At 40.2% G+C, this 26,735-nt stretch overlaps 1 protein-coding gene and 1 long non-coding RNA gene across 11 annotated transcripts in view; one reads left to right on the plus strand and one right to left on the minus strand.

Annotated features, from left to right (window-relative positions):
* The window catches only part of DENND1A (DENN domain containing 1A), a 510,341-nt gene that overhangs the window by 342,594 nt on the left and 141,012 nt on the right, over positions 1-26,735 (minus strand). For all 8 annotated transcript variants that reach the window (XM_045043640.1, XM_045043639.1, XM_045043642.1 and 5 more), the window contains exons 4-5: positions 12,016-12,065; positions 421-540 (exon numbers count right to left, since the gene is read on the minus strand). In XM_045043640.1, coding sequence (XP_044899575.1) covers positions 421-540; positions 12,016-12,065 — 170 coding nt within the window. The remainder of the gene's footprint in view (positions 1-420; positions 541-12,015; positions 12,066-26,735) is intronic.
* The window catches only part of LOC109493601, a 59,500-nt gene continuing 35,430 nt past the window's right edge, over positions 2,666-26,735 (plus strand). For 2 of the 3 annotated variants that reach the window (XR_006589172.1, XR_002147876.3), the window contains exons 1-2: positions 2,666-2,803; positions 4,036-4,163. This is a non-coding gene — a long non-coding RNA (uncharacterized LOC109493601). Of the gene's footprint in view, positions 2,804-4,035; positions 4,164-24,663; positions 24,927-26,735 lie in introns of those variants that run through there. The other variant, XR_002737654.2, reaches the window with a different exon arrangement.

Here is a 26,735-nt window from a genome sequence, read left to right on the forward strand (position 1 = left end):
TTACTTTGAGGAGGACACAATCAGTGTCTGCAAGACGTCCTGAGCTGCAGACACATACTTTATTAATAATCTTACATACACAAAATGTCCAAGGGAAAGCCTAACAGGCGAATTTCTGACAGCTCCAGATAACAGCGGGACAAACCGAAGCCATGCTGACTCCCCAGCTTCCACAAACTCCACAGAAGCCATGATCCCTTTCCCACCCAAGGGACGTGATGCAAATAAATAAATACAATTATCTGCAGAACTCAGAGTGCAAGAACGACGCTGTGGAGTCCTTCTCCCCGAATGCAGTGACTTGTGGGAAACAGATAGGAAAATAAGGAGAACAGCTGGAAAATTTAATTGCAGAGGAGCAACGTGGAGGCTGACATTGTTTCACGGAAGTAGCCAAGAGCCAAAGCCACTCTCCCTTACCTTAAGATACAGAAGCAGCTCTTCGCCCCTGAAGATAAGCGGCAGAACCCGAATCTCTGTTTGCTGTCAATGTCAGTGAGCACGAACGTGAAGTTCTGGCCAACTTGGCTAACTGTGAGGCTGCGGCAAAGACAGAACAAAGGGAAAAACGAATGTGCAGTGAGTTTCTTGATAAAGTATCTAATCACGACAAGTCGTTGAACCTGTAACATTTCCTTTCTCAGTGAAACTCTTTACAAATGAACTCAAAATTTACACACTTGAAGGGAACAGACTGTGAGCTAGTAAAAAACAAACAAACAAACAAACAAAAAAGACCGCAAGCAGCCCATTCTAGTGACCACCTCACTACCAAAGTAGCTACCAAACCTTCCATTTACGGAGTTCACGCAGGTAGCCCTGTTAATCATCTCATCAAATCCTGAAGATACATCCTATTAACCTCATTTTATACATAGTGACCGCCTCATCACCTCATTGGAGCTCCCATGCCTTCCACAGATTGAGTTCAGGCAGGTAGCCCTGTTAATCATTCCACCGAATCCTGAAAGGAGCATTCTATTAACCTCATTTTATAGACAAGGCAACAGCCTAGGGCAGCACTGCCTAAGGTGCCAGCTGGTTAGCTGCAAAAAGCTGGGTTTTAAACCTAGGCCTTTGTGACGCCAAAGCCTACCCTGCCAGCTTGCTGTTAACGATGTTCACCTGACCATTCCTCTAGTTCAGAACACAAAATGGCAACAGAACTTAAGCGTCTACTGTGTGCCAGTCACCAAGCTGGACACTTGATACATTCCATCTCATTTACTCTCCAAACAACCCTGGAATTTAGATGATGTTCCCATTTTACAGGAAAGGCAACTACAGGACGGAATAGGCATGTAAGCGAATCATGCTCACAGAGTTTCCAAGGGGAGGAGGTGGAATTCAAGAGGGCAAGGTTAGTTACTACTGTCCTGAATTCTTGTATCTTTCACAACATTGGGGTTCGGGAGGAACATGTATGTTACAGGACAGAAATACCAAATGTCTTAATAATGCAAGGTGCTAAGAAATGGAAACAGGCCTTAAAGACAAACAGTAAAGAAAAAAAGCCAAAAATTCCTGCATCGACACAAAAATCAGCAAGCCACGCATAAAACATAAAATAGGAAATATGTTTCAAGATATTAAAAAGCGTGTTACTAATCAGATTAATCTAGAAATGTTTCTGGCATTTGCAAAATGTTTTTAAAACCCCCTTTTTAAAATCAGTTTACCACTTAGCTTGGATTCCTTTTTAAAAACTTAAATATTCCAAATTCTAATACACAAATCTATGCTACCATAATATTTTAGAATTTGACATTGAATTATTAAACTAACTCATTAACTTACATTGTACTTTACATATATTGTATTTTACAAAATATACTCAAATTGATAAATATTCAAATCAATGCTCTCACCTGTAATTTACTTTATAAGTTGCCAGCAGAAATGAAAAATCATTCACCAAGCCCCTTCCAAAGGCAGACAGATTTACTGAGTCTTTGGAATAGGATATGTAGTTAATTTTTCAAATATGGATAGCCTTCATTTCTAACACTTCCTTATACAAACCACACAAGAAAATTAAAATGAAAGAGACTTTCAAGGTATCCCAGTACAACAGGGTCAATGGACCCTACCTGGTCATGTTTAAGGAAACAATTCCATCCCCCAGAGGGTGGTTACAGAGTACAAGAAAATAATTCAGAAAGAAAAGAAAGTGTTCCACTCTCCCTTCTTAACTAGGAAGGTGAGCGAAAACAAGGTGGCAATTTAAAAGCAACGTGTAATAAAACAGGTGTAAGTAATGCTACCCCTCCACCTTACACAAGCCAGGAGAAGGAACACATTTCTATAAAAGTTATAGAGCTGTCCAGGGGACACCAAACTCTACCTTCCTATGGCTGTTATGTTTTATCAATAAAGCTTGGATACTGTGTTACTATGGTGATTTAATACTATGTTTTAAAGGGGGATTATATGATTAATTTTAACAAGGTTGAGAACTGAAGATGTGTGAGAAACAGGATTCTAGCTCACATAATTAAAGTGACTGGGGAGAAAAGTGGGCCTCACTGGGGGGAGGAGAAAAAAACTTGAATTATTAAAATATTTAAAGCAACGGGTCACAATGATTTCTAAATTACAAATAAGGTCATGCTTTTGTGACATACTATTATGTCATCATATAAAATATGACTGTTCATTATTTTAACTCAGGGTGCGATTTCACTTCTAGAATGTTTAAAATGAGGCATCTGAGAAGGAAAGGGTATTGATAGGACTGAATGAAAAGAAAACACCCGGGATCCTTAGGAAAAGGACACAGAATGAACACAACTTGGTTTGTGAAGTGAGTGTCATTAATTTCCCTATTTATCTTTTCACCACCATTAAAAATGCTGAAAATGCTTTTAGCGACATCCTAGGCTCAAAGAAAGATTCATTACTCATTTACTTGGTTCAAATCCCAACTCAATCACTTGCTAACGGGGCCTTCATTTAGCAAGTTACTTAACCTCTAAGCACCTCAGTTTCTTTACCTGGAATAACAATGAGAGACCACTGCTCAACCCAAAGGAGGTTTTGGGAATAAGTGAGGTAAGCATTTACCATAAAGGCCAGTCCATAATGAAAACAATTAATAAGAGAGACTCAAGCTGTCAAGTTACTGTCGGAAGGAAAACAAAAATTCATATTAAAATCATGCATTTGCTCAGCATCTTCCTGACGGACTCATTTTTGTAATCCTTACTAGTGGAGAAAGGAAGCCTGCCTTTCTCTCTTCTCAGTTGCATCTTTTCAGTAAAGGACAGTCCTTTGGGAGACCAAGGGAGCTGCTCATGCTTACAGTAATGTAAACGAGTAAAGGGACACAGCTTAGGAGACAACATTTGTTATTCTCAGTTGATTCACCGTTTTTAAATCCTAACAGGGTAGGGGCGCCTGGGTAGTAGTAGCTCATTCAGTTAGGCATCCAGCTTCAGCTCAGGTCACGATATCGTGGTTTGTGGGTTTGAGCCCTTCATCAGGCTCTGTGCTCATAGCTCAGATTCTGCTTCGGATTCTGTGTCTCCCTCTCTCCGCCCCTCCCCCAATCGTGCGCACTCTCTCTCAAAAATAAAAAAAGATAAAAAAAAAAAAAGTTTAAACACTAATAAAGTACAAGCCACTTAAACAAACAAGCAAAAGGGGTCCTAAAGCAAAAAACTCTCAAATCTCTTCTCCTTGGACAATCTGCAATAAACTAAAAGTTAGGCAAGGGTGCTCAGAGGTTAAGTTGAAGGGTTCTCAGTCTCTGAGGAATCTTGTCATTCCCTCTCCGCTTGCTGCTGTACTCTGGGAGAGTTTCACTCTTTCTCCCTAAAAATGACTTTGGGGAAAGGGTCTGCTTCGTTAGACGCTGCAGGGTTTGTGTCTACCTCCAGTATCAGAATCCAGAACTTTTTAACAGGGATCAGAGATTTCACAATGATTAAAATGGGGAGGAACTGCAGAAACCATCTGGCTCGAGTCACCTTGCTTTATAAGATGGGAAAACTGAGGCACACGGTCTTTTTGTTTTGTTGGTTTTGTTTTCTCAAGGTATCAGGACTAAAACGAAATTCCAAGCCCCATTCTGCTTCAAAGCCCTCTCCATCCTGCCAGCCTCCACTAAACACGATGAAACCCTTCCCTCACCTCCAGCGTTCAACTCCACTGAAGGAACTCAGGTATGTGAGGGATCCAGATAGTTGTCTTCTCAAACAGACCCACTGCCCACTGAGCAAGGGAAACCAAATTTGAGTATTTCCAGAAATAAGCCCAGGAGACCAGGGCCAACACCACCCTTCACTGCACTTCCCAAGCCTAGATGAATATGGAAAACAAGGGAGAAAAGCAACGAATATTCAAACCAGATGTTAACATTCAGGCTGACTTGGAAATGCCTGTGAACCATTCAAGGCTCCTCCAGCAGCATTTTGCTTAATCTCGAAGTTATTTGCAGGTTCAGTGTATAAATGACAGGAAGCATGTCAACAGACAGGGTGATTTCAACCTTCCAGGGAGAGATGGGATTTTCCGTATTATCTCACTTTCAGTTTAGCTGTCCATCTTACATGAGCAACTACTAGACTGCTATCCCGTAAAAAGTGCTCACCATCTGTCCTGCTACAGAGATTCCCAGCTAGCTGGAAAGGAATAAACAAGTGTACCACAAAGCATACAGCTTGTACCAGTGTTTTATGAAACCAAAGTAAGAACAAGGAGGGAAGAAAAGGCAAGAAAAGGCAAAGCCCTATTCAGACAAGGAGGTTAGAGACAGCTTCTCAAAGATGACAAAGGACGAGCCGGAGCAACGACTTCAGAAACAGGGGACTGGGTGTTTCAGGCAGAGGAACGAGCAGGGCAAAGATTCTCAGGTGGGAAAGAGCTAGGCATGTTCAAGGATCTCAAAGGACACCAGTGCAGCTAAAGGGAAAGTGGCATGATAGGAAGTTGCTAGATAAAAGCAAAAGCCAGAGCATACAGAAAGCCTCATCGGTCATGGTAAAAATTTGGGATTTTTTTTTTTTTTTTTTTTTGTAAAGGTGATGGAAAGCCACTGACAGGCTTTCATCAAGGGAATAACAGTCTAATCCAATTGTAAATGTTACCTGGAGAATAGTTTAGGAGAAGGCAGAAGTAGAGGCAGAGAAAATAATCAGGAGGCTACTGGACTAGTCCAGGTGAGACAAGGTAGAGGCTTAACTCATGGTGGGACGAGTGAAGGTGGGGTCCGGGTGGAGAGTTCCAAATTACAGCCAGCTGGTGTGCCTAATGACAGGCTTGCAAATGTAGGGAGAGTAAAAAGACAGCAAATTACTCTTTCATGATACAAAACACCAGTTTGGGGGGAGAGCTAAGAGTTCCATTCAGGATATGGTAAGTCTGAGAAACCCTGAGATAGAAATGTCAAGTACGTGGTTGAACATACTACCTAGGAAATCAGAGGGAAGGTTTGGGTTGGAGCTATAAATTGATGTCGTCTACACCCAGATGTATTTAATGTCACAGTAAAATACAAGGTCACTTAGCGAGAGCATTCAGAGAAACAAAAGAGGATCAGGACGAGATTACCCATAGATAAAAGACCATCAAAGGAAAAGTGGAGAACAGGCAGGAAGGAAGGGTCAATGTACCCATGAATCAAGATGGGACAGAAAAATTGAAGTGAGCGATATACAGGTTGCAGATGCCCTTGATAAGAAAAGCTCGAGGTGAATGACAGAGGCCAAAGAAAGACTGAAGAGGGCTGAGGGGTAAGCTGGAGTGTGTAGCTAACTCTTCCAAGAAGGACAATGAACGGGAACAAGAGGATAGAGAAATAGCAGAACTGGTTTTGAAGCTGCTCTTGATGATTCAACAGAGGCAGAGATTCATGACACAGGAGCGGGAAGAAACAGGCCTTGGGATTCGAATCCCAGATATGCTGGTCATTAGCTCTGGGAGGGCAGGCAAGTTTGTACCTCTCTGACCCTCACCTACAAAATGAAAATACTTTGCAGAGTGGTTTTGGGGAGTAGAAACAATGTATGCAAAGTAACTAGCATATAGTAGATACAAAGTGAAAATAATCGTTATGAAATTATAAAATTCGGGACATGGAACCTAACGTTCCGTCATCCTCAATTTAATATGGCTCACTAACAATTACCTGTCAAGCACCACTGCAGGGCCCCCCTAGTGCTGCTTTTCCTTTCCTTCTGTGCATACAGGACATCGGGCAGGGATCAAGTTTTATCATACTACCACATCTCAACCTTAAGTTACATGAGCCTCAAAGCTTCCTTCCATAAACCTTTCATCTGCCTAAGACTCAAGTTTCTCACATTCCAAGCTCAAAGATCCAAGTGGCAAGAATGGCATTGACCCAAAATGTCTGGGGACCTAGAGCAGGTTACACACTGCCAGATACAGGGCAATACCTATCGGCTCGAGAAACTCACCAGATGATTTAGAGAGATCTCTCCACTCCTTCGCCTACATGAACCTGACAAAGCAAAACTGAATCCTAAACTGGAAAATCAAAACAGTATCAAAACCAGAAGGAACAGGAGAGATCTAATCCAGTCCCCTCATTTTACCCATGAAGAAAACTAAGGCCCTTAGGGGAAACGTCACTTGCCACACATCAGGGACCAAGTCAGTGGCAGAACAAAAAATAAAACCTAGGTCCTCCAGGTTGCTACCCCCAATGATCTGCCCACTAAAGCCCTGCTGCTTCACTGTTGTCAAATGCCGTGGACAGTGACCACAAGGCGCGAGGAGCAAAACAGAGGTTGCAGATGACCTTGGGAAGAAAAGTCACGGGACAAAACCAAAGACGACAGACAGGGATGAAAGTGGGCGAAACGAATCCGGTTTCACAAAGCAGAATATGATGAATGTATAGACGCAGAATAAGGGCCAAGGTCTGGGCAGGCAGAGACTGACACGCTAATCACGCACATTAGTTTCATTTTCTGCCTTAGGTTTCGTTCTCTTCCGTTATTAGAATTTTCTGCTTTTCTACAACAAATATACATTGCTTTGAAAGAAACTTTGATTTTTTTTGTTTTGTTATTTCTTTATTTCTTTTTAATTTTTGTAATGTTTATTTTTGAGAGACAGAGAGAGGACGTGTGCACGCGTGCACACAGGGGAGGGGCAGAAAAAGAGGGAGACAGTATCCCAAGCAGGCTCCGTGCTGTCAGCAGAGAGTCTGATGTGGAGCCCGAATCCACAAACTGTAAGATTGTGACCTGAGCCAAAACCAAGAGTCACTTAACCGACTGAGCCACCCAGGTGCCCCTGGTTACTTTATTTCTGGTGTGATGGATCTAATGGAGGTGGTGTGATAGAGAAAAAGTAAGGTGGAATTGGAAGTCAGATAAATGTGGGTTCTGAGAGCTGCTCTACCACTTACTAGGAGTGGGACCTCGGGCAAGGTTTTGAAGCTCTCTGAGCCCGTTTCCTCATATTGGCATTATGGTGATGGTAAGCCGTCAAATGTGTAAACCTTTAGTACGGGAGAACACAGCACACTGCCTGGCACATAACAGATCATAACAAAACAGCAAACAGCGTGTGAATCCCATCTGCATCCCTGGTTACGTCCTAAACCAACAAACTGCACCTTCCCTTGACCCTTAAAAGATCATGTCATTTCATCCTGTGCTCATGTCATCTGTGTGTACTGGGGTACAGGATGATTTATAGGGCAATCGAACGGTGGCTGACTTGCTGGGTTCTGAAAGAGGAGAAGCACAAACCTGGAAGGAAGGAAGAGCTTTTCCATCCTCCAGCGAGTCTCCTGAGTGCTCCGATTGAAGCAGGTTGCCAGCTACCAAGGGCAAGCAAGTAGCACCACGGTATGAAATGGCACATAAATCTTTTTTCTTCCCTTTTTTAAAAAAAAATTTTTTTTAATGTTTATTTTTGAGAGAGAAAGAGAGAGGGGGAGACACAGAATCCGAAACAGGCTCCAGGCTCTGAGCTGTCAGCACAGAGCCTGACATGGGGCTCCAACTCACGAACCGCAAGATCATGACCTGAGCCGAAGCCCAACGTTTAACCGACTGAGCCATTCAACAGGTCACGTCAAGACTCCTTTCCACCAAGAGCCTCAAGTACAGCATAGGGTGGAAATAACTCTGCACTAGGAGTAAAAGTATGTGTTTCTTTCCCAGCTGTGATTACTTCGTTGTGACCATAAGCAAATCATTTCACCTCTACAAATCCTGGTTTCCCTTCTGTAAAATGGGATGTCTGAACCAGATGAATTTCATCTTGCTCCCACACACTTTCAAGGCCTCCTGTAGCCAGAGCCCAAGCTATCACGGTACACGTCACCCTCTCCCCAACAGGCTCCATCTGCTCTGGCTGAGCAAGCTCTAGGCTCACTCGTGGTTTCTCCTCTGCTTTGCTCTTCAGCACAGATGGGGAGGGAGGCTCTCCCTTCCACTTTCCCCCTTCTTACTGTCCTTGCAGACTCAACCCACGTCTCCCCCACCGTGAGAAGTTTTCTCTGACCATCTCAGTCTTCTCTAACCTCACTGTCCATTTGGAGAGATACTCTTTAATGCGTGCTTGTAATACTTCCTGAACTACACTGAGAAACACATGGTGGGCGGGACCCCAAGTCCAATACCATTTCCGTGCCGCCTGACAGAGGGCTACACATTTGGAAACTTCCTTTGCTCTTTTGTAAAAGAGATACCACCATCATCCATCTTTTAGAGGAAACAAATGAAGTACCAGTGTGGACGTGTCCAGCACGCTGACTAGAGTCAATTAAGGGCTCAAATACAAATTTCCTTCCTTTCTGCTCTGTTTGGTGACTGATGCTCCCACAACAATGTTCTAGAAAAATGTATTCATTTGGGAGATGGACATCTACGTTGTGCCCGCAGCCTAAGGGGGCTGTGGGCAAATCCTAATTTCTCTGCAGCTTAGAGTTTGTTCAAATGAGGATAATAGCACCCGTTCTCATCTCTTAGGATAGGAGGATAAAGTGAGGTAACACATGAGAAAGCACTTTCTTTTGAAGAGCCACTGGCATTATTATTTTTCATAAGTCCTAGTTTCAGAAAGAAAAATCTTAAAACAACACAAGAGACAGTAAGATGTCAATGTTAACGGGTGATTTGATGATGACTGTGAAAATCCCACTCTTGATATAGACTAGAAGTGTCGGAAAGTTGCATTACTGTTCCTTGGGGTAGAAAAGTACAAATACTGAAAAGATTAGGAAGCTTTCTTTTTTGAACGTAATCACCTAGGGCATTACTCATCTCTCATGCTGACATATTTTCTAAAGCAAACGATATCATAAATACATTGGGGGTGGGGGGGGTTGTGGGCCTCAGAATCTGGGCATATCCATTCGACAGGGCCAACTGCAAAGTAATAAAAAAAAATAGTAACATTAAAACCTTTGTGTTTATTGTAAGTAAACTCCATCATTATTATCTCTTCGGCATTAAAGTATGCAAAGGTTACAAGTGGGGAAAGAGAAGAGAAAAAAATACAGTCCCCAAAATAAAGTGAGGTGGGTTTTTTTTTTTTTTATCAATCAAAGTTATCAACACTTACAGGGTGTGGAACATAACGAAATGTAAGAAAGAACCATCATAGGGGCACGTGGGTGGCTCAGTCGACTGAACGTCCAACTCTTCATTTCGGCTCAGGCCATGATCTAACAGTTCATGAGACTGAGCCTGCATTGGGCTCTGGGCTGACAGTGTGGAGCCTACTTGGGATTCTTTCTCTCCCTCTCTCTGCCCCTCCCCCACTCATGCTTTCTCTCTCTCTCTCTCTCTCTCTCTCTCTCTCTCTCTCTCTCTCAAAATAAATAAACAAACATTAAAAAAAGAAGATCCATTATACAAGGCAAGGGTTAAAGCAGATCCATAAAGGGACATGTCTGTCCCAAATCATTCTGTTTAAAAATATGAGAAACCTGATTAGGGGAGAGGGATCTAAAGAGAAGCATTTTAGAAGAAAAAAAATTTTCTAACAACAGAAAAAAAGGTACCAGGGGATTGGTGACCAAAACAAAACACCTTTAGAACTATTTAAAGACTCTGCTTTCTTTCAAGAATGTAATCACCCAGACAGGTAGGTAAGTGGAGGGGTGTGGTTGCCATGAGAGGAAAAGAGGGGCGAGCTAGGCTGGATCTAATCACATTGTGCATTTCTTCCAAAGTTCGATTTTAAAGTCAGTTAAGGAATACCTCTCCCAAACTGATCACCACTACAAGAAGTCATGTAAAAACGTGCTTTCTCATTTTTCTTTGTTAGATTCCTAACCACATTTTAAAACATTGCAGCTTTAGGGCTCCAGGCCTGACTGGTTCAGTCACCAAAGCGTGCAACTCTTGATCTCAGGGTCATGAGTTCAAGCCCCATGTTGGGTGTAGAAATTACTTCAAAAACAAAACAAAACAAAACAAAACAAAACAAAACTTTAAAAACTTAAAAAACAAAATAAAAAAAAACTTAAATAAAAACATCTCAGCTTTATTAATTTATATAAATATGCCCTTGCCATAATTTGTAATACATTTTATAGGCGACGGGAGGAAATTTCATGCATCGCTAATTCATACATATAAATGTGAAGTTTGCATTAAATGTCTCTCAAGAAAACCCTACCTCCTTGCTATTTTAAGAAGGAACAGGATAAAGAAGAGACAAGAGGACTCTCATTACAAAGACTGACCCTCTTAAAACTAAGGCTATTCTGTTTTGAGCATGAATCCACTGCTAAAACAACATGGGTACCAGGATTTAAAAAGGCCCAAGTCTGGAAATACTACAATGGCTGATTGGCTTAAAAATAACATGTTAGAACCAGGGAAAATAGTGATTATAAGTAGTTGGCAACATTCCAGTGCTGCTTTTTAGTACTCTTTTTCCTTTTAATACTCTTTTAAACTCCTTTGGCTACCAATTCTCATCTCACACCATTTTCAGGTTGCTGCCAAACAAAGCGGAACGCCCCTCCTACCAAGTGCAGAGAAGACCAAACAGCACACTCCCCACGTGCTCTCTAAACCACCAAAACCCTTCAGGCCTGCCTGGTTTGGGCACACTAAAATACAAGACAGAACCTTCCTGAAGATGGGCCATTGTATAGTTTCCTTAGAACACATTATGGCAGCTATTACTTATAATGATATTTTCTAAAAGCCCTGTCACTAAAAGTGGGCTTTTTAAGGCATAATGTAGGTTGCAAAAATAATGCTTAAACTGTAATGAAGCACACAGGAGACATTTCTTGAAAATAAGATTAAGAAGACTGCTTCGACACTTTATTAATATTGTTAGTCAAGTATAGTTTTTATACAGTTAAAAAAAAAGTTCTTCCAAAATTGTTACATTAATTAATGTGTTTTTTTTTCTTAACCCTCGGACTATTTTAATTATCTTAGAGTTCTTATATCGATAACTTTCCAACAGCTTACCAGAACGCAAAATCTAAGGTAATATTCAGATGGTTTTGTATGTTTTTAGTCTAGAAAACTATAGAAAATGCTTATTTGCCCATAGATGCCATTCTTAGCCACCTAAAACGCAAGATGCTATTTAACAACATGTCTTTTAAATAGCTGAACACCTTTAAACAAGATAGGCCTGTGATCATTTAAATTTTAAGTTGAATCAAGGAAAAACAAAGTCTATATAATATTCGTAAGGCCATGGGATAATGCAACATTGCTTGCTTAAGTTAAATATATTCATATTTAAGTAAAATTAAATAGCATTGGAATAAATACCAACCATTCTTAATCATGGTTTGGGACTGATAACCAAAATCAAAAATTTAATGCCGTGTGAAAAACATCTCACAGACTGACCAATGCAAAGCTCTAAGCTTTAAACTTTTTGATAGTGTCAATAAAATCCCCAGGAAAGGAGAATATTGCAACTCCCCTTCAAACATAGATGTTTTAAATCTTGGTTAAACAGACAGAATGTTAAGAATGGTGTGGTTTTTATTTTCCATAGCAGGTTTATTGACACTTTTTTTTCTAGTAAAGTTTGAAAATCTGACACTACCTGTCCACATAGAAGGGGAAACAAAACTTGGTCAAAGTCTGTAGAACTTCCTGTGGAGAGAAAGAGAGATAATTTATACATCTAATGGGACCAATAAATCTAGCATTAACCACGGCACACAATCTAGCAACTTTACCCTAAAGAAAGAGGAGACAGATGAAGAAATATGGGCTTTATCAATTACATGGGAGGAGTACAGGCAGTCAATCATGAGAAATAATAAACATGATCAAACTTCATTAAAAATGAAAAATTAATCAAGAATCACACATGGGCGAGCAGCAGGAGCCGTGCAGGAAAGCTCTGAAGGGAGGGAGGCGGTTGGGTTGCTGAGTGTTAACACCCCTCCAGGGACCATCTCCAGCCTGACCATATGGATCAGAGTGAATAACACCGAGCCACATGGGTTTGGCCTGGCAGGGCCGCTGTTGCTGGCACCGTTTTTGCCTGTTACCTAGGAACAGAGGGGGCCGGGATTAGACAACGCTTCCCTACATCAATAGGCCAAATCGCAAGCAGAAGAGAAAGCCAACTTGACGGTAATTGTCCCTGAACATTGTCAACTACATTTTTTAGAGTTTAAAACTTCATTTACTTACTTTATAAAGAAGCTGCCATCTCTGGCATAGATTTATTTTGTAATCACAACACCAGCAATTTTAAGTATGCACTATTTTCAGTTAAATGTCATTATAGATGGGCACACTTACCTGCTTGTAATTTGTGAAAATCCGAAGCAAACTACCAGATTAGATACCTTTTTACAAACATGTACATAAAACCAAACATAATATTTAGGGAAAGTGTACAAAAAGGGAATAAAAAGCAGAGCAACATTGCGAAGATTCATAAAGGAGAGGCTTCTGACATTAAGACCACCACTACATAAGACACAATACACTGTGTGTGTGTGTGTGTGTGTGTGTGTGTGTGTGTGTGTGTGTGTGTGTCTTTTCCCAAGAGACACATTTCCACATATATGGCATATATACACATAGCTAAACACATATACAAGTAATTAATTATTACTTCCTTCATAAAATTTTCTCTAGCTTGACTTAATTTAACTGCAGACTTGGACAGCCCACAGTTGGTGCTTATCGTAAGTTCACAGACCAACGTTATAAATTTTAAAAAAGTATTCCTCTCATGCATTTGATTTGCTCTTTAACTATTTAAAATCCCAACCTCAAGACAAAATGAAGAACACATTGTTCGGCCATTGAGAAGCTGGTTCAAATTAAAACAAACCTGCCCATTGCAAATCCTAATCCAAGTGATAAATTATAGATCAGTTTACAAATGTAGCACTTTTCTAACCAATAATAATGAATTATCAATGCTAACTGAATTGATGCTTCTCGCTTCATTTATTTTTAAAACCAGTTCTATCATTCAAGAAATAAACCACATCAATCTAATAACCCACTCAATGAAGCAGAAAGCACACTGACTTGCTCTGCCAGGCATGTTCCGCCTACATAATTCAATTGAGCATATCCTATTTTTTAATATCATCTTGGACTGCTACTGTGTATATCGCAGTACTGTTAAGGCATGTCATGAAAGAGTGAAGGCAGAGGAAACTAAAAAATGAAAAAGAGTGGATAAGAATACTTCAGCATGTTCTATGAGGCATCACTGACACATCAGTTAATTCCATAATGTGGCATTCAGAAGTCCATACATATTGTTTTAAAAACAGTCATGTTTAAATGAATTGCAAAAGCTAATTGAGAATCAGAAAAAATGAGCCATTTCTTAGTGCATAATGTCAGTATCAGGCAAATATTGGGAAAACGGTCACAGAAAACATTCAACGTCTGCGGTCTTAATTCTAAAACATACTCTAACCCACGTATACAAAACCCTTACGATTTACATGCAAAAAAGAAACCCTTGCAAATTCCTTTCCCATCAAGTTCCAGATACCACAAAGCATCTCCTGACTTCAGTATATGTACTGAGCATCCTTTAAAACTCAGTACCCGGTGCTCACTCACTGCCAACATCAGCTACAAAGACAGTTATCCTCTCCCCTCAGAAGTGACAGGTGCAGAAGTGCTTCTCTACTCTATGCTGGAGTGGAGCTGCCAAAAGGCCTCAAGATTTTTGAAAGAAAGGACCCCCATGGCTCCGAGGAAGCATTGTGCTCTACAGCAGAGTCAAAGGAATCTAATATGCCCAACTTATTACTCACTACAATATAGAAACTACTTACCACTTTCTAATGTCAAGAGTAATAACCAACCATGAACTTGTCTGTCAGATAATATTAGAACAAATATCAAAATACCCAATGTGGGCTGGGTATAACCCACCTCCCAAGAGCTTTCCTTTTACCCAAGAAAGCAGTGATAAGTCTAATTAAGCAATAGGGCAGGAGAAGGGGAGGAGGGAAGGGAATATAGGCAAATGTAGGCACATGTTTGTGCATTACAATATGTTTCTTCATGTTTGTGATATTACAAGAGCTTGATATTCCAATTTAAGTCAAACAAGACAGTGGTGTGCTGTCAGAGGAGAAAACAAAAATGAGCATCTACTCTGTGTTAGGCATATTCACACATTATCTCAATCAGAACTGAAAAATCTACGTCTTAGTTTGGGAAGGGGGAAACAAGCAATGTATCTTATACGTAAAAACTGCTGAAACAGACCAGTTTTCTTAATACTGATTTTTCCCTATATATACACATCTAACTACCGTATCGTCCTTTTCCAAAGGAAAAAACACAATTACCTGGATAGGAAAAGTACCACTCCCTAATAGAGGGGACTTCAAAACGCTGATATAAATATATTTTGAGCATTATATTTATGGCAGAGTGTCTTTCAATGTTAACTCTACTGGCCAAAGTCACTAGGCAGTTAGCAACCCCTTTTTGCCCTCTCTGTGTCTTTGGCTGGGAACTTTCTTTGTAAATGGTAATCTTCCTGTTTTCTCCCCTTTTTCTCTCGCCTACACAAGCTCTTTCAGACAACCAGCCTCAGTACAACCTCAACTACTGCCACATAAATCAGATCTTCAAGATGTAGTACGGCTGATGAAATGTAAATGACCTCATTGCTAAGGCAGGGGGTGGGGAAAATCGTGCCAGCTCTCCAGATCAATTCCCAAGTTTATATTTTCACAAATCTTTTTATGTACAGTTTGATTTCTTAACATTTTAATGAGCAAAAAAAGTGCATCTATAGTAGCCAGTCACCACAGTTAAAGTGCAGGGCATGAACTAGATCCCAGGAGAGAACCAGTCCACCATGTCACCGCTGGCTTTAGGACATTCGCCACCTGGTTCCACGTCCCCAGGTTCCAACTCTTTTCATAATCAAAACACTGCTGACATTATAAACCCCAGACGGGTTTTCTAAAATCCTTCCCAATCAATATATCCAACACATAACTTATTGGAGACAACACCGAGCTCATTGATTAAGGTGAGTTCAGTAGCAAAGTTTTCAAAATAAATGAGACAAGAATGCAGCATTCAACCCCTTGTGTCACCAGACAATTTATGAAATAGGCAATTTCTAAAAGGGCTTTTCTTCCTAACAAAATCAACGATACTTCATGTGGGAGGAAAGCAGAGCAGAGGGGGTGGGGAGATGCATGGAGGACAGACAGTTGCACAAACCTTCAGTTATGCATATATCAAACAGCAGATTGCACAGTATAGGAGAGAAACAACAGCTACAAAGCTCTGCCCACAAGGAGATACCAAGCCTCAGAGTATGAACCAAACACGAAATCAACACACCTAACACTGGATTCACTTGCAAATGGAAATCAGAAAAGAACTCGAGATTCACGTCAGTCTCCTTTGGATTCGTTTCCCCCAGTGTGAATTCTCATCTGGTGAGAAGGCCCATCGAGGGGACTTGCTCCAATCTGGATAAAGTAAATTGAATTTTCGCTGAAACTGAGATGTGCTCTTAAAAACCTGGTAAAGTTTATGAGGCACCTGGGTGGCTCAGTCAGTTACGGGTCCGACTTTGGCCCAGGTCATGATCTCACGGTTCGTGGGTTCGAGCCCCGTGCTGGGCTCTGTGCTGACAGCTTGGAGCCTGGAGCCTGCTTCGGGTTCTGTGTCTGCCCCTCTCTCTCTGCCCCTCCCCTGCTCATGCTCTGTCTCTGTCTCTCAAAAATAAATAAATGTAAAAAAAAAAAAAAAAAACAGTAAAGTTTTTAATTTATAATATTATTCATCATAGAATTCTATCTGGAAGCAAAACTTCGAAGACTACATTTGATGCAGTCAACTGAGATTATGAATAATGAGGCTAACCAGTTCACTCTGAATTTGGGGTGTGGGTGGGGAGATGTACGAGATCCTGCAACGGCCATCAATTTGGATGTCAATACTTTGTTTTCATTGCTTCACTGAAACCCATAAACAAAAATTAGTTGTATTCAGCAGATGAAAACCACCGACAGTCAGACACAGACATACACACCCCACAAATAAATGCCATCTGAAAGACAAAAGTGCAGGCTGACTATAATGTCCACTGGGGTGATAGAATGCTGGGAGATGAGACACATTTTCAATAGTTCAAAAGGAAAAAGGAAATGTGTGCAGGCAAACATTCAAATAAAGGAAGCAGACAGCTTGAGTAAATGAATGTATATTTTAAAACACGGAGAGCTATAATCAGCCCCTCTTGTAGCTTGCTGAAAGCTCATACAGCGGTCGATAATTTACCTTTGTCCAAAAAGAGTTAAGGAGGGACAGACAGGGAAACAGAGTGGGAGAACGTTTCCTGAGTTTTTTTATATCCAATTTATTTGTTCATTTCAAAATGTAGACTGTGATGAAAAGATCAGTGGAGCTTAAATTCCTAAAATACTCTATTTCAATGTTTAATTTTTTGTTTTTAATAGCATGAGGGAAATGCTGACCGTCCAAGTCCTGCGATTGAGACGAGTGGCACTGACTTGAAAGAAAAGCCTTTGATTGATGATCTTAAAACTCAAGTTGAAAGTTAAAAACAGAACACACACACAAAATCCAAACACGCAAAAAGCTAACAAAATTTCTATTTTAAACCATTTCAGGTTAAAACCAGGGACTCCAAGTAAAAGCTACCAGAGGTTTTAATGCGTACGACTGAGAAGGGTAAAGCAGAATGGTAACAAGTTTTTAGAGGCCTAATTAGCACCAAGTTCAAGAATGTTGATCAGAAATTTCTAAATATGAAAAGAGGAAATACAATTTTTTCCTTTCTCTGTAAATGTCAAATTAAATCCAAGATCCATATTATACTTACAACCAAACTTTAAAAAAATGTTATTCAGTGAGAAAAATCTTTGCATAAGGGATTTTATAGAAAGGCCTTTCAACCTAAACATAAAAGCCAGGTCAAATTTCTAACAGTGCTCCTCCAATGCTACAGAATCTGCTTCCTTTCCTTGGTATATTTCAATGTTTACTCCTACCTTACTCTTTTTTTAAATATAAATGTTAATTTTGAGTTCTACCTATGTTATCATGCTAATTTGTGCAATACCTAATATACACATTCGCTGTTGTCATTCAAAGATAAAATTACAAAAGAGTACAGAAATTCATTATATTCTGTAACATGTATCATATAAATTTTATATCTAAATTATCATGGATACTAAGTACATCGGTGGAATGCTAACAACAGCAGGAGAGCCACCTCTCTTCTAGAACTACTTTTAAGTACAGAGCTTCAGGAAGTGAAATCCAAAAGTAAAAATACTGGATCTTATTTAAAAAAAAAAAAAACTAACAAAATTTCTCTTTCTATCCCTCTTTTTCTTCAAAAAAATTACTTAAAGTCGTTCCCAAATTACAGTGTTATGTAAAATCCTCTGTTCTAACATTTCATTTTATTAACGTAAAAGCTTATAGCAGAGAGGTGAAAATGAGAGAGCTATATTTTTAAGGTCAGTATTAAACACCAATAAACTTCTTGACACTTGTTTCAAATACTTAGAAGATGGACAAATGATTTGGTTAGAATCTCTTACAGTTAGCATTTGGTGGCACTGGTTGGCCCTAACATTATTACTATAAAATATTTTGCCTTGTTTCATTTCCTTAAACATTTTAAGTCCTGTCATCTGAACATTTATGTTATCAATATACCTAAAAGGAAGAAAGAATAGGGAAAATGGGCGAGGAGGGAATACAAGTCAACACCTATCAAAGGAATAGGGTCCCAACAGTAAAACTGCAAACGTGATTTCACTGAAGAAGTAACTGGCCCTCAGGAAGATGCTATTAAAAAAAAAAAAAAAAAAAAAAAAAAAAAAAAAAAAAAAGAGCACTGATAGAAATAGTATTTTGTAAGCATATTAAAAGCTGTCAGCTTTTAAATATTTTAAATGCACACAAAAATGTGCACAGATGGGCAACTTTTCTGCTCACATTAGTCTAGAAAAAAAAATCTTTCATTATCAAGCTCAAAGTCCTTGAATTTTTTAAACTTAATTGTGCCTCTATTTCTAAGAATTCACACCCAAAGGCCAAAGCTTTCCTGCCACCAGTCCTTCAAATCTGACTTGGACATTACACGGGAGGAGGCTCCAAGCCTCCCTGAGGTCTCACTCCTTTTACAACACACGAAAAAGCAGTCGATAATGGGCCCATGCTGAATTCACTGCTCTCCACGTCTCCTCTTGGGACACAAGCCTAGCAGATGTGATAAAAACTGTGTCAGAGAAGTGGCTCTAGTTTGTGCCTTAATGACAACTTAAGCCTCTAAACCAATACAACCAAAGGACTAACAGAACTGGCTGTTACCTCTCTCTCCTGCCAATCTTTGAATATCTCTGAACTGAATTAGCACCTCTACCCACAACATCCCCTGCCACCCCACAAAATCTATTCTAATTTTAAAAGATAAATGAATTCAGCAAAACACGTCGGCGGCACAAGTGTCTGGGCTGTGTGTGTGCGTGTGTGTGTGTGTGTGTGTCCTATAATTAAGCCCTAACACATATTTCGTGTAGTTTATATTTTCTCAAGGTATGATTGTGCATTCAGATGTCTTGAAGGAGTGCCCGATTTCCTCTGATCACCACCCCAGTAACCGTGTTAAACACGCACAACTGGTAGACTTGCAGTTTCCAAAGAGTGCCTCCAGGTCTAAAAATTATTTTTAAATGTGTCCAACCGTAGGAAAGACCAGTGATATTCTGAGTTACTGAAACGTTCTGATTATTAAAATGTATACAGAAGAATTTTTAAAACCGGTGGGCAGTTATACTTTTAAACTTGTAAGCACTCTTTGTCTTACCTAATGACACGGTACCAAAAAAATAGATTTAAATGTGTACTTCTGATAACATTTTCTAAATGCTATGATTCGGCCTTCAGATGATAGGCCTTTTTACCCAGTATCTTGAAAGCCTATTCAGTCACAATTGCATACCCACTTAATCAGCAATCATTGTTCTGGGATGCAGGACTTTGTTGTCCAGACAAGCACCAAAACCTTAAAAAAAATTTTTTCAGAACTGGCATAAGAAAAAAGTGATCTCTGTCAGACAAGGACAAATTTATGCAAATCTTTTATAAACATTCACAAACATTTATTTAGCTTTTGAAATGTTGGCCTCATTTGAGAGCATGAAAATGAGGGGGAAGTAGGGAAACGCAAAGGACAGCTTAGAAGCTGGCACACTACATAAATATTCAGAAGGAAGATTATAGGATTCGTGTTAGGCTGTCTTAGGCTTCTCCAAAGTCCACACAGAATAGCAAAGAACAAAACTAACGAGAAGTACAGCAGATGTTAGACAATGCATCAGCCTCTTTCCCTCTCTCACTTGGCTATACTTGGACGCTTTTATATTTTCTTTCAATATGGTTAGGTCATTCAAGGATTCTCCTATAGACTCTGTATTGTGGCTGCAGATCTATAAGCTGGAGGTCTGTCAGCTTTCCAAAAGTTTCCAATGAAAAGGCATTATGCAAATTCTACCTCTCTTACCCTCTTTCAGGGGGGAAAAAAAGCCTCCAGTATGCAGTCATCGGAGTATTGGAAGCCCCAGCCTTCATTTCTGTATAGCTGTGTTTGCCTCAGGGCCACGCTGCTTGTTTTGACAGTGGATCCCCCTAGATAGTTGGGATTAGTCGAGCTTGTTTAGATAAACTTGAAATCAAGGCCTTCTCTAGGTAGACAGCTAGATGTAGCTACCGAGTTTCCAGCTGCCTCCTCCTTTCATCCCCAAACAACTGGAGATTCACAGTAGCTATCACAGCCACAGGCTATGTCACATACATAAGTACAAAATTAAAGGCTGCTAAAAGAAGCCTTTGTAAGTCTTAGTGCTAAAATAAGGAATCTGTACTGCTTGGTTTATACAAATTATTCTAGCACTACCAGTATGGAACTGAAATCATCAGTTAACAAGGCATATTAATCAAGGTTCCCAGCTTCTTTGGATAGGCAGGATCATAGTTTGATAATATATCTAACCTTCTGCTTCTCAGCTCTTGTATGAGAGTAATCGCTTAAAACGTTGAAAAGGAAATAATAGGCTTTATTTATCCAGTGGCAGGAGATGTCAGATGCCATCAACAAACACTGGGAACAGACTATGAAGATCAAAATGTAAATATCAAATCTGCTTTTGAGAGAGAATTATTTAGCAATTGATTAGACAGGGCGTCACTGAACAGTCATCTCCAATTACAGAACGGTTTCAAATCAACTTTTATTTCCCACAACTTGCAGATCCTAATAAAATGGTATCAGGAGGACTCGAGAACTGAGGAAATTTATACTCAGAACAGATCAATGACATCCCACTATACAGACAGAAGGCAGGTGATATGAAACAGTATTGAAATAAAAAAATGTATGCAATTTAAATAATTCTCCAAAATCTAATACTCAAGGATTTCTTTCTTTTGACGCTAGAGACAGCTCTTCAGAGGGCCAGCAAAATGTAAACAAAGAAAATAATTCCACATATATGTTTTATTTTACTTTACATATCTTGCTCTAACATGTGGATGCCAGTGTTTACCTGAGGCTGGGATAAACTGTAAACACAACAACAGTATCTGAATAGATTTAAACACTTTTCAGATCAATTCTAGAAGATACCATACAATCTTGAAAGCCTCCACCCTCTGACCACACTATCAAGTCACACAAGGCAGTTATCCATCAGTCAAGTGTTGATTGATTGACCAACGAAAACATGTTCTCGTAATTCAACAGCTAAGTCACTATTTAAAAGAAACGCTTTATGACATGCAAGACATTCTGGAACAACAATCATCAATTTGAGGTTTTCCTAAGGAATTTTTGGTTCATTTCACTTACAACTTACCAAGTAAAGAAGGAGTTGGCAAACTTTTTCTCTAAAGGGCCAGATAGTAAATATTTGAAGGCTCTGCAGGACATTTATGGACTCCATCAAAGATTCTTCTAGGGCTTTTTTTTTTTTTTTTTTTTTAAATAACTCTTCATAGGAGCACCTGGGGTGGATCAGTCGGTTGAGTGACTGACTCTTGAATTAGGCTCCGGTCACGATCTCAGTCATGAGATTGAGCCCCACATCGGGCTCCATGCTGAGCTTGGAGTCTGCTCAAGATTCTCTCTTTCCCTCTGCCTCTCTCCCTGCCTTGCACTCTCTCTCTAAAATAAAAATTAAATTAAAAATTAAAAAAAAAAAACCTCTTCATAAAAGTAAAAACCACCTTAGCTCAAAGGACACACATAAGAGCCACCCCGAGGCAGTACTTGGCCAGGTGGCTGTAGTGTGCCAGCCCCCAATCCAGAAATTTCTGAAAGGTCAAATGGCCATGCCAATCGTATTGGCTCTATGGTGAGCCAACAATTCACACATGGATATTGCTAAATGGCCAAATATCTACTGCATTCCAACATGCTCTCTTTTTAGAAAATTATTTAAAATACAGAAACAGAAACAGGGGCACCTGGGTGGCTCAATCACTTAAGTGTCCGACTCTTGGTTTCATCTCAGGTCATGATCTCATGGTTCATGGGTTTAAGCCCCACATCGGGCTCTGCTTCTGAATCTCTCTCTTTCTCTCTCTCTCTCTCTCTCTGCCCTCCCCTGCTCATGCTCTCTCTCTAAACAAAATAAACTTAAAAAAAATTGTCAAAAATAAAAAACAAAGAATTACAAACCAACCATATTTCACTATTCAAAATTCACAACTGTTTTTTGGCACAAACCCTTCAGAGAAACAACTTCTTAAATTAACAGTTCGCTATTACTACAGGTAAGGTTCAGGGTTTTCTTAACAGATAGACTGATGTTCTCCGGATCATGGACAGCTCTTCAATTTGAGAATTATTTTGTTTACAGTATCACAAAAAGCAGTATTAAAAGAAAAGTCTTTTCTAGCGCTTTACTCACCACTCATGCGAACAACATGTTACGAACCCAACGTGCTATTAGATGTAGAATGTACCAGGGCCTTCTCACTACTTAATTTCTGGCCCTTCTTTCAACTTCTTCCCCTTAAGTGTGTTTTCCAGGATATTATCTTCTTTCTTCTAACTCTGCACTCTCCTCCATTCATAGTCTATTTACACTTTAATTCCAATTATCATTGCTTTGTAAGAGAGTCCGATTCAAATCTTCACTTCCTAGACTACATCTAGCACCAGGCTCTATTCCAACTGCCTTTTGGACATTTCTTTTTCTCTTTTTTTTTTAATTAAAAAAAAAATTTTTTTTTAATGTTTATTATCTTGAGAGAGAAAGAGAGAGCAAGCAGGGAAGGGGCAGAGAGAGAGAAACACAGAATCGGAAGCAGGCTCCAGGCTCTGAGCTGTTAGCACAGAGCCCAATGTGGGGCTCAAACCCACAGACTGCGAGATCATGACCTGAGCTGTAGTGGGCCGCCCAACTGACCGAGCCACCCAGGCGCCCCGCCTTTTGGACATTACTGCCCCATGTCCCCTAAGTACCTCAAGCTTAACATGTTGAAAATCCAGGTGCATCATCTAGGTTCCTGGAACCCCACCACTCATTCAGCTCTTTCACCCCATTGAAACAAGAAAAGAACTCAGGGCACCACTATTACTCACTGGGGGACAAACGATCCATTTGTGTGACTTAGATTCAACTTATTTGCCATGGTTGTTGAATTTTGAAATAAATCCGCGAAGAGAAGCTTCCAACTCCTTAAAAGCTTCTCCAATGTTAACAAACAAGAAAGGAGACACAAGGGAGCCCCTGGAATCAAGAGCATTTCAGTCATCTTAGAAGAAGAATATTTTTAGAAGATGTATTTTAGAAGAAATATTTCAGTCATCTTAGAAGATGAAGAGGGTTATTTTTCCCTAAGCAAGATAATCTTTTCAAACCGATGCGCTAAAGGCCCCGTCTGTGCGGAGCTCGTGATCTGGTTGGAGAGATGGATGCCTCGCAAAGGTAGAAGGTGACTGTGGCAGGAGCTATGACAGAAGAGAGTGCTCTACGACAGAATGACAGGGCCTGAAATTAGATGGAAGGGTCACGAAAGGCATCTCAGGAAGTGGCATTCTCAGCTGGGATGTTAGGAACAAGGAGGTGTTCACCAAAGATTGGAAGAGGAACAGGGAGAGGCAAGGCAAAAAAAAAGTAAAAGCATGAGCAGGAGCCACTGAACAAGAACCTGGGCACGTTCAAAGAACTGAAGTCAGCCTAGCATGTTGAAGCAGAGGCAGCAGGGAAAGAGAACGCAAGAAGATGAGGTTGGACAAGGTGGCAGGGGCCAAATCATGAGGGGCCTTACAGGGCATGTTAAGGAGTCTGGATGTTATTCTAGAGCACTGGAAGTCACAAAGAGGGTTTGAATCCTTTACATCCATTTGCATGCTGCTTTCTAACTTTGCTGCCGCAAAGTCTTCCAGATTGTGAGGGATTCAGAAGCTACCCTCAGTGAGCTCTTCACCTGAGCTCCCACGCCAATCCTACTGCTATCATTCCTAGCATTACACTGACCATAATCTTAGGACCCTACATTCTTTCAGGACGGTAAAGACACACAATTGGGTGCCTGCCAGGCCCCTGAGAAGGAAGAGGGGCCTCACATAGGAGCCTTAATAATAACCCAGCAGCATGGAGAGGGATTGTAGTTGAAGAGAACAAAAGATGTGTAACAAATTTGAACACAGGATCAGCTTAAATCTCTCTTCAGAACATGCTCTTGATAATCTGTTATTTCTTCTGAGATTCCCAAAGTCCATTTTCCCGTATACAAAGAAAGCAGACTTCTTACTGCGGTAACCTGTTGTATATCATTGCATCTAAGAAGCCACTGATTGTAAGACCATTATCTTTCAGTACCACTAGGGGAAAAAATGGCCATAAATGATCTACCATCGACTCTAAGATGCATCCCAATTTCAGAGACGTTAAGATGTTAAGATGTGAAAATGTGTACCTCTTAGAATTGATGGAATACATTTATTTACAGATCTGTCTTTCCCACTAGACTGAGCTAAGAATGCTAGGGATTACACCCACTGCCAGTGTCCAGTGGAGTACCCAGCACAGAGGAAACTTCCAGTGAAAGATGGTGCTGAAAAATGATTGGGCAATACTAAGGGGATTTAGAAGAAAAAACATAGCATTAACTGAGCACTTGTTACTACCAAGCACTGTGCTAACAGCCTACATGTCTTCTTGTTTAACTTTCATAGGAAACCGTGAGACCAAATGGGCCAAAGGAGACCGGAATTTACCAGAGAATCAATATTTATTTTTGATATAGAAAATGAAAGGAATGGAAGAAATGATTAAAGTTGGTATAAATATAGTATCAGTCATTTCTGTCAAAAGCTTACCATCTGTGCCCAATAAACATAAGAATTATGTATATAATTTAGGGGCACCTGGTGGCTCAGTCAGTTAAGTGGCCAACTCTTGGTTTCGGCTCAGGACATGATCTCACCTTTTGAGTTCAAGCCCCGCATCTGGCTCTCACTGGTAGTGTGGAGCCTGCTTGGGATTCATTCATTCATTCATATTCTCTCTCTCTCTCTCTCTCTCTCTCTCTCTCTCTCTCTCAAAAATAAATAAACATTAAGAAAAAAGAATTATGTATATAATTTAAAGTATCTAATTGACCTATGTAAGTCTCTTCTGATCCAGCCTTCATTATGTTCCTCATATACCAATGGTCATCTGCTCTCTGGAGGGGGTAAAGTGACCAGCGGAAGGAGACTGACAAAGCAGCTAATACATTGCACAACCTGTGCTAGAAGTACAGATGCTCAACGATCCTGCCAGTACTCTTATGTATTATAACGATTATCAACTTCTTACGCGTGAACTGAACTTTGAAAGCAGAATAACATTAGTTTCAGATAGAAGAGTGAAATAACTTGCCTAACTGCAAGTAGACAGTGAATGGACAAGCCAACATTCAAACCCAAGTTCATCTACCCCTGGAGCTTAAGCTCTTCCCACAATTCTCAGCTTGCTGCTTTGCTGACTACAAAGGAGAGTCTCATTCTTGGTCCCTACTTGATTAGGATTCTGTCTCCACAGTTACAAACACTCACACAGCTACACCTTTGCAGTGGTAGCCCTCTACGCCAAATGAAGCTAAAGCCTCTCTCCCACCTCACTTTCCAATTGCAGCAGTGGAGTGAAAGATTCATGTTGTTGGGTCACAGGCTCTTAGGTAGGGGAGTCTCATGTGCCAGCCTGCCCAAGACATCCTGGTCTGCTCATGATTTCTGTGTTATCATGGTGCCCATTTCACTCTCGAAAGTGCCCTAGATGCTATGGTCATCAGAGTCTTAGAGAGAAACCCATGGCTTGTCGGGAGGGTAGTGAAAGAACACACAGCTGTTCTATCTGCCTTGTGATGGGAAACTGGGGAGAGAGGTTAGAATAGTTTTTGTCACTTGACTCTAGGCTCTTTATCCACATTAAAAACTTATCTATATTCTAGGACTTAATACAATACCAGACATCATCAATTACATGGAAACAGGAAAATCTTCTCTTGGCTTCATTCTCCTCACGCTACATCAGATAATCTTTATCGAACCAGACCAATCCAGGTGTTGTGTATATATCATGCCCACTTCTCCTGTCAGTTCTACAAAATTACTATACTTCCCGTTTTAAAGATTAAAAAAAAAAAATAGGCTGAAAAACTAAAGCCTTTGCCCAACGTGACCTTTACAAAGCCAGACCTCATATAACATGGGCATACTTGCCTTCTACTTTTCTTTGGGCCAAATGTACACACAAAAAGGGGGGGGCACTTAAAATTTGTAGGGGGGATTATTGTTAAGATGGGGCGCACCTGGGTGGGGCTCAGTCAATTAAGCATCCGACTCTTGATTTTGGCTCAGGTCATGATCTCACAGGTCATCAGATCGAACCCTGTGTTGGGGTCTCTGCTGATAGCTCAGAGCCCACTTGGGATTCCACTCTCCCTCTCTCTAAGCCCCTCCCCCCAGTCACGCTCACTCACTCACTCTCAAAATAAATAAGTATAATTTTAAAAAAGAAAGAAGTGAGACATGAATAATGCAAAGATTTTAGCTGCCATTAAATCTGTTTATTGTAACAGATATATTTTAGAAATTTAGAAACACTCAATTTACCAGCGGTTTAGAGCTCTAGAGATGAGAAGTATCTGGGAGGTTGGAAGAGTTCTCTGATAAAAATGATGCTCTCAACAATTTACAGTTTACACTTCTAAAATTAGATGTTACTAAAGAGGCATCCTGTTTGAAATACATTCAAATACAAG

Source organism: Felis catus, chromosome D4, assembly GCF_018350175.1.
Source record: "Felis catus isolate Fca126 chromosome D4, F.catus_Fca126_mat1.0, whole genome shotgun sequence".
Classification (NCBI taxonomy): Eukaryota; Metazoa; Chordata; class Mammalia; order Carnivora; family Felidae; genus Felis; species Felis catus.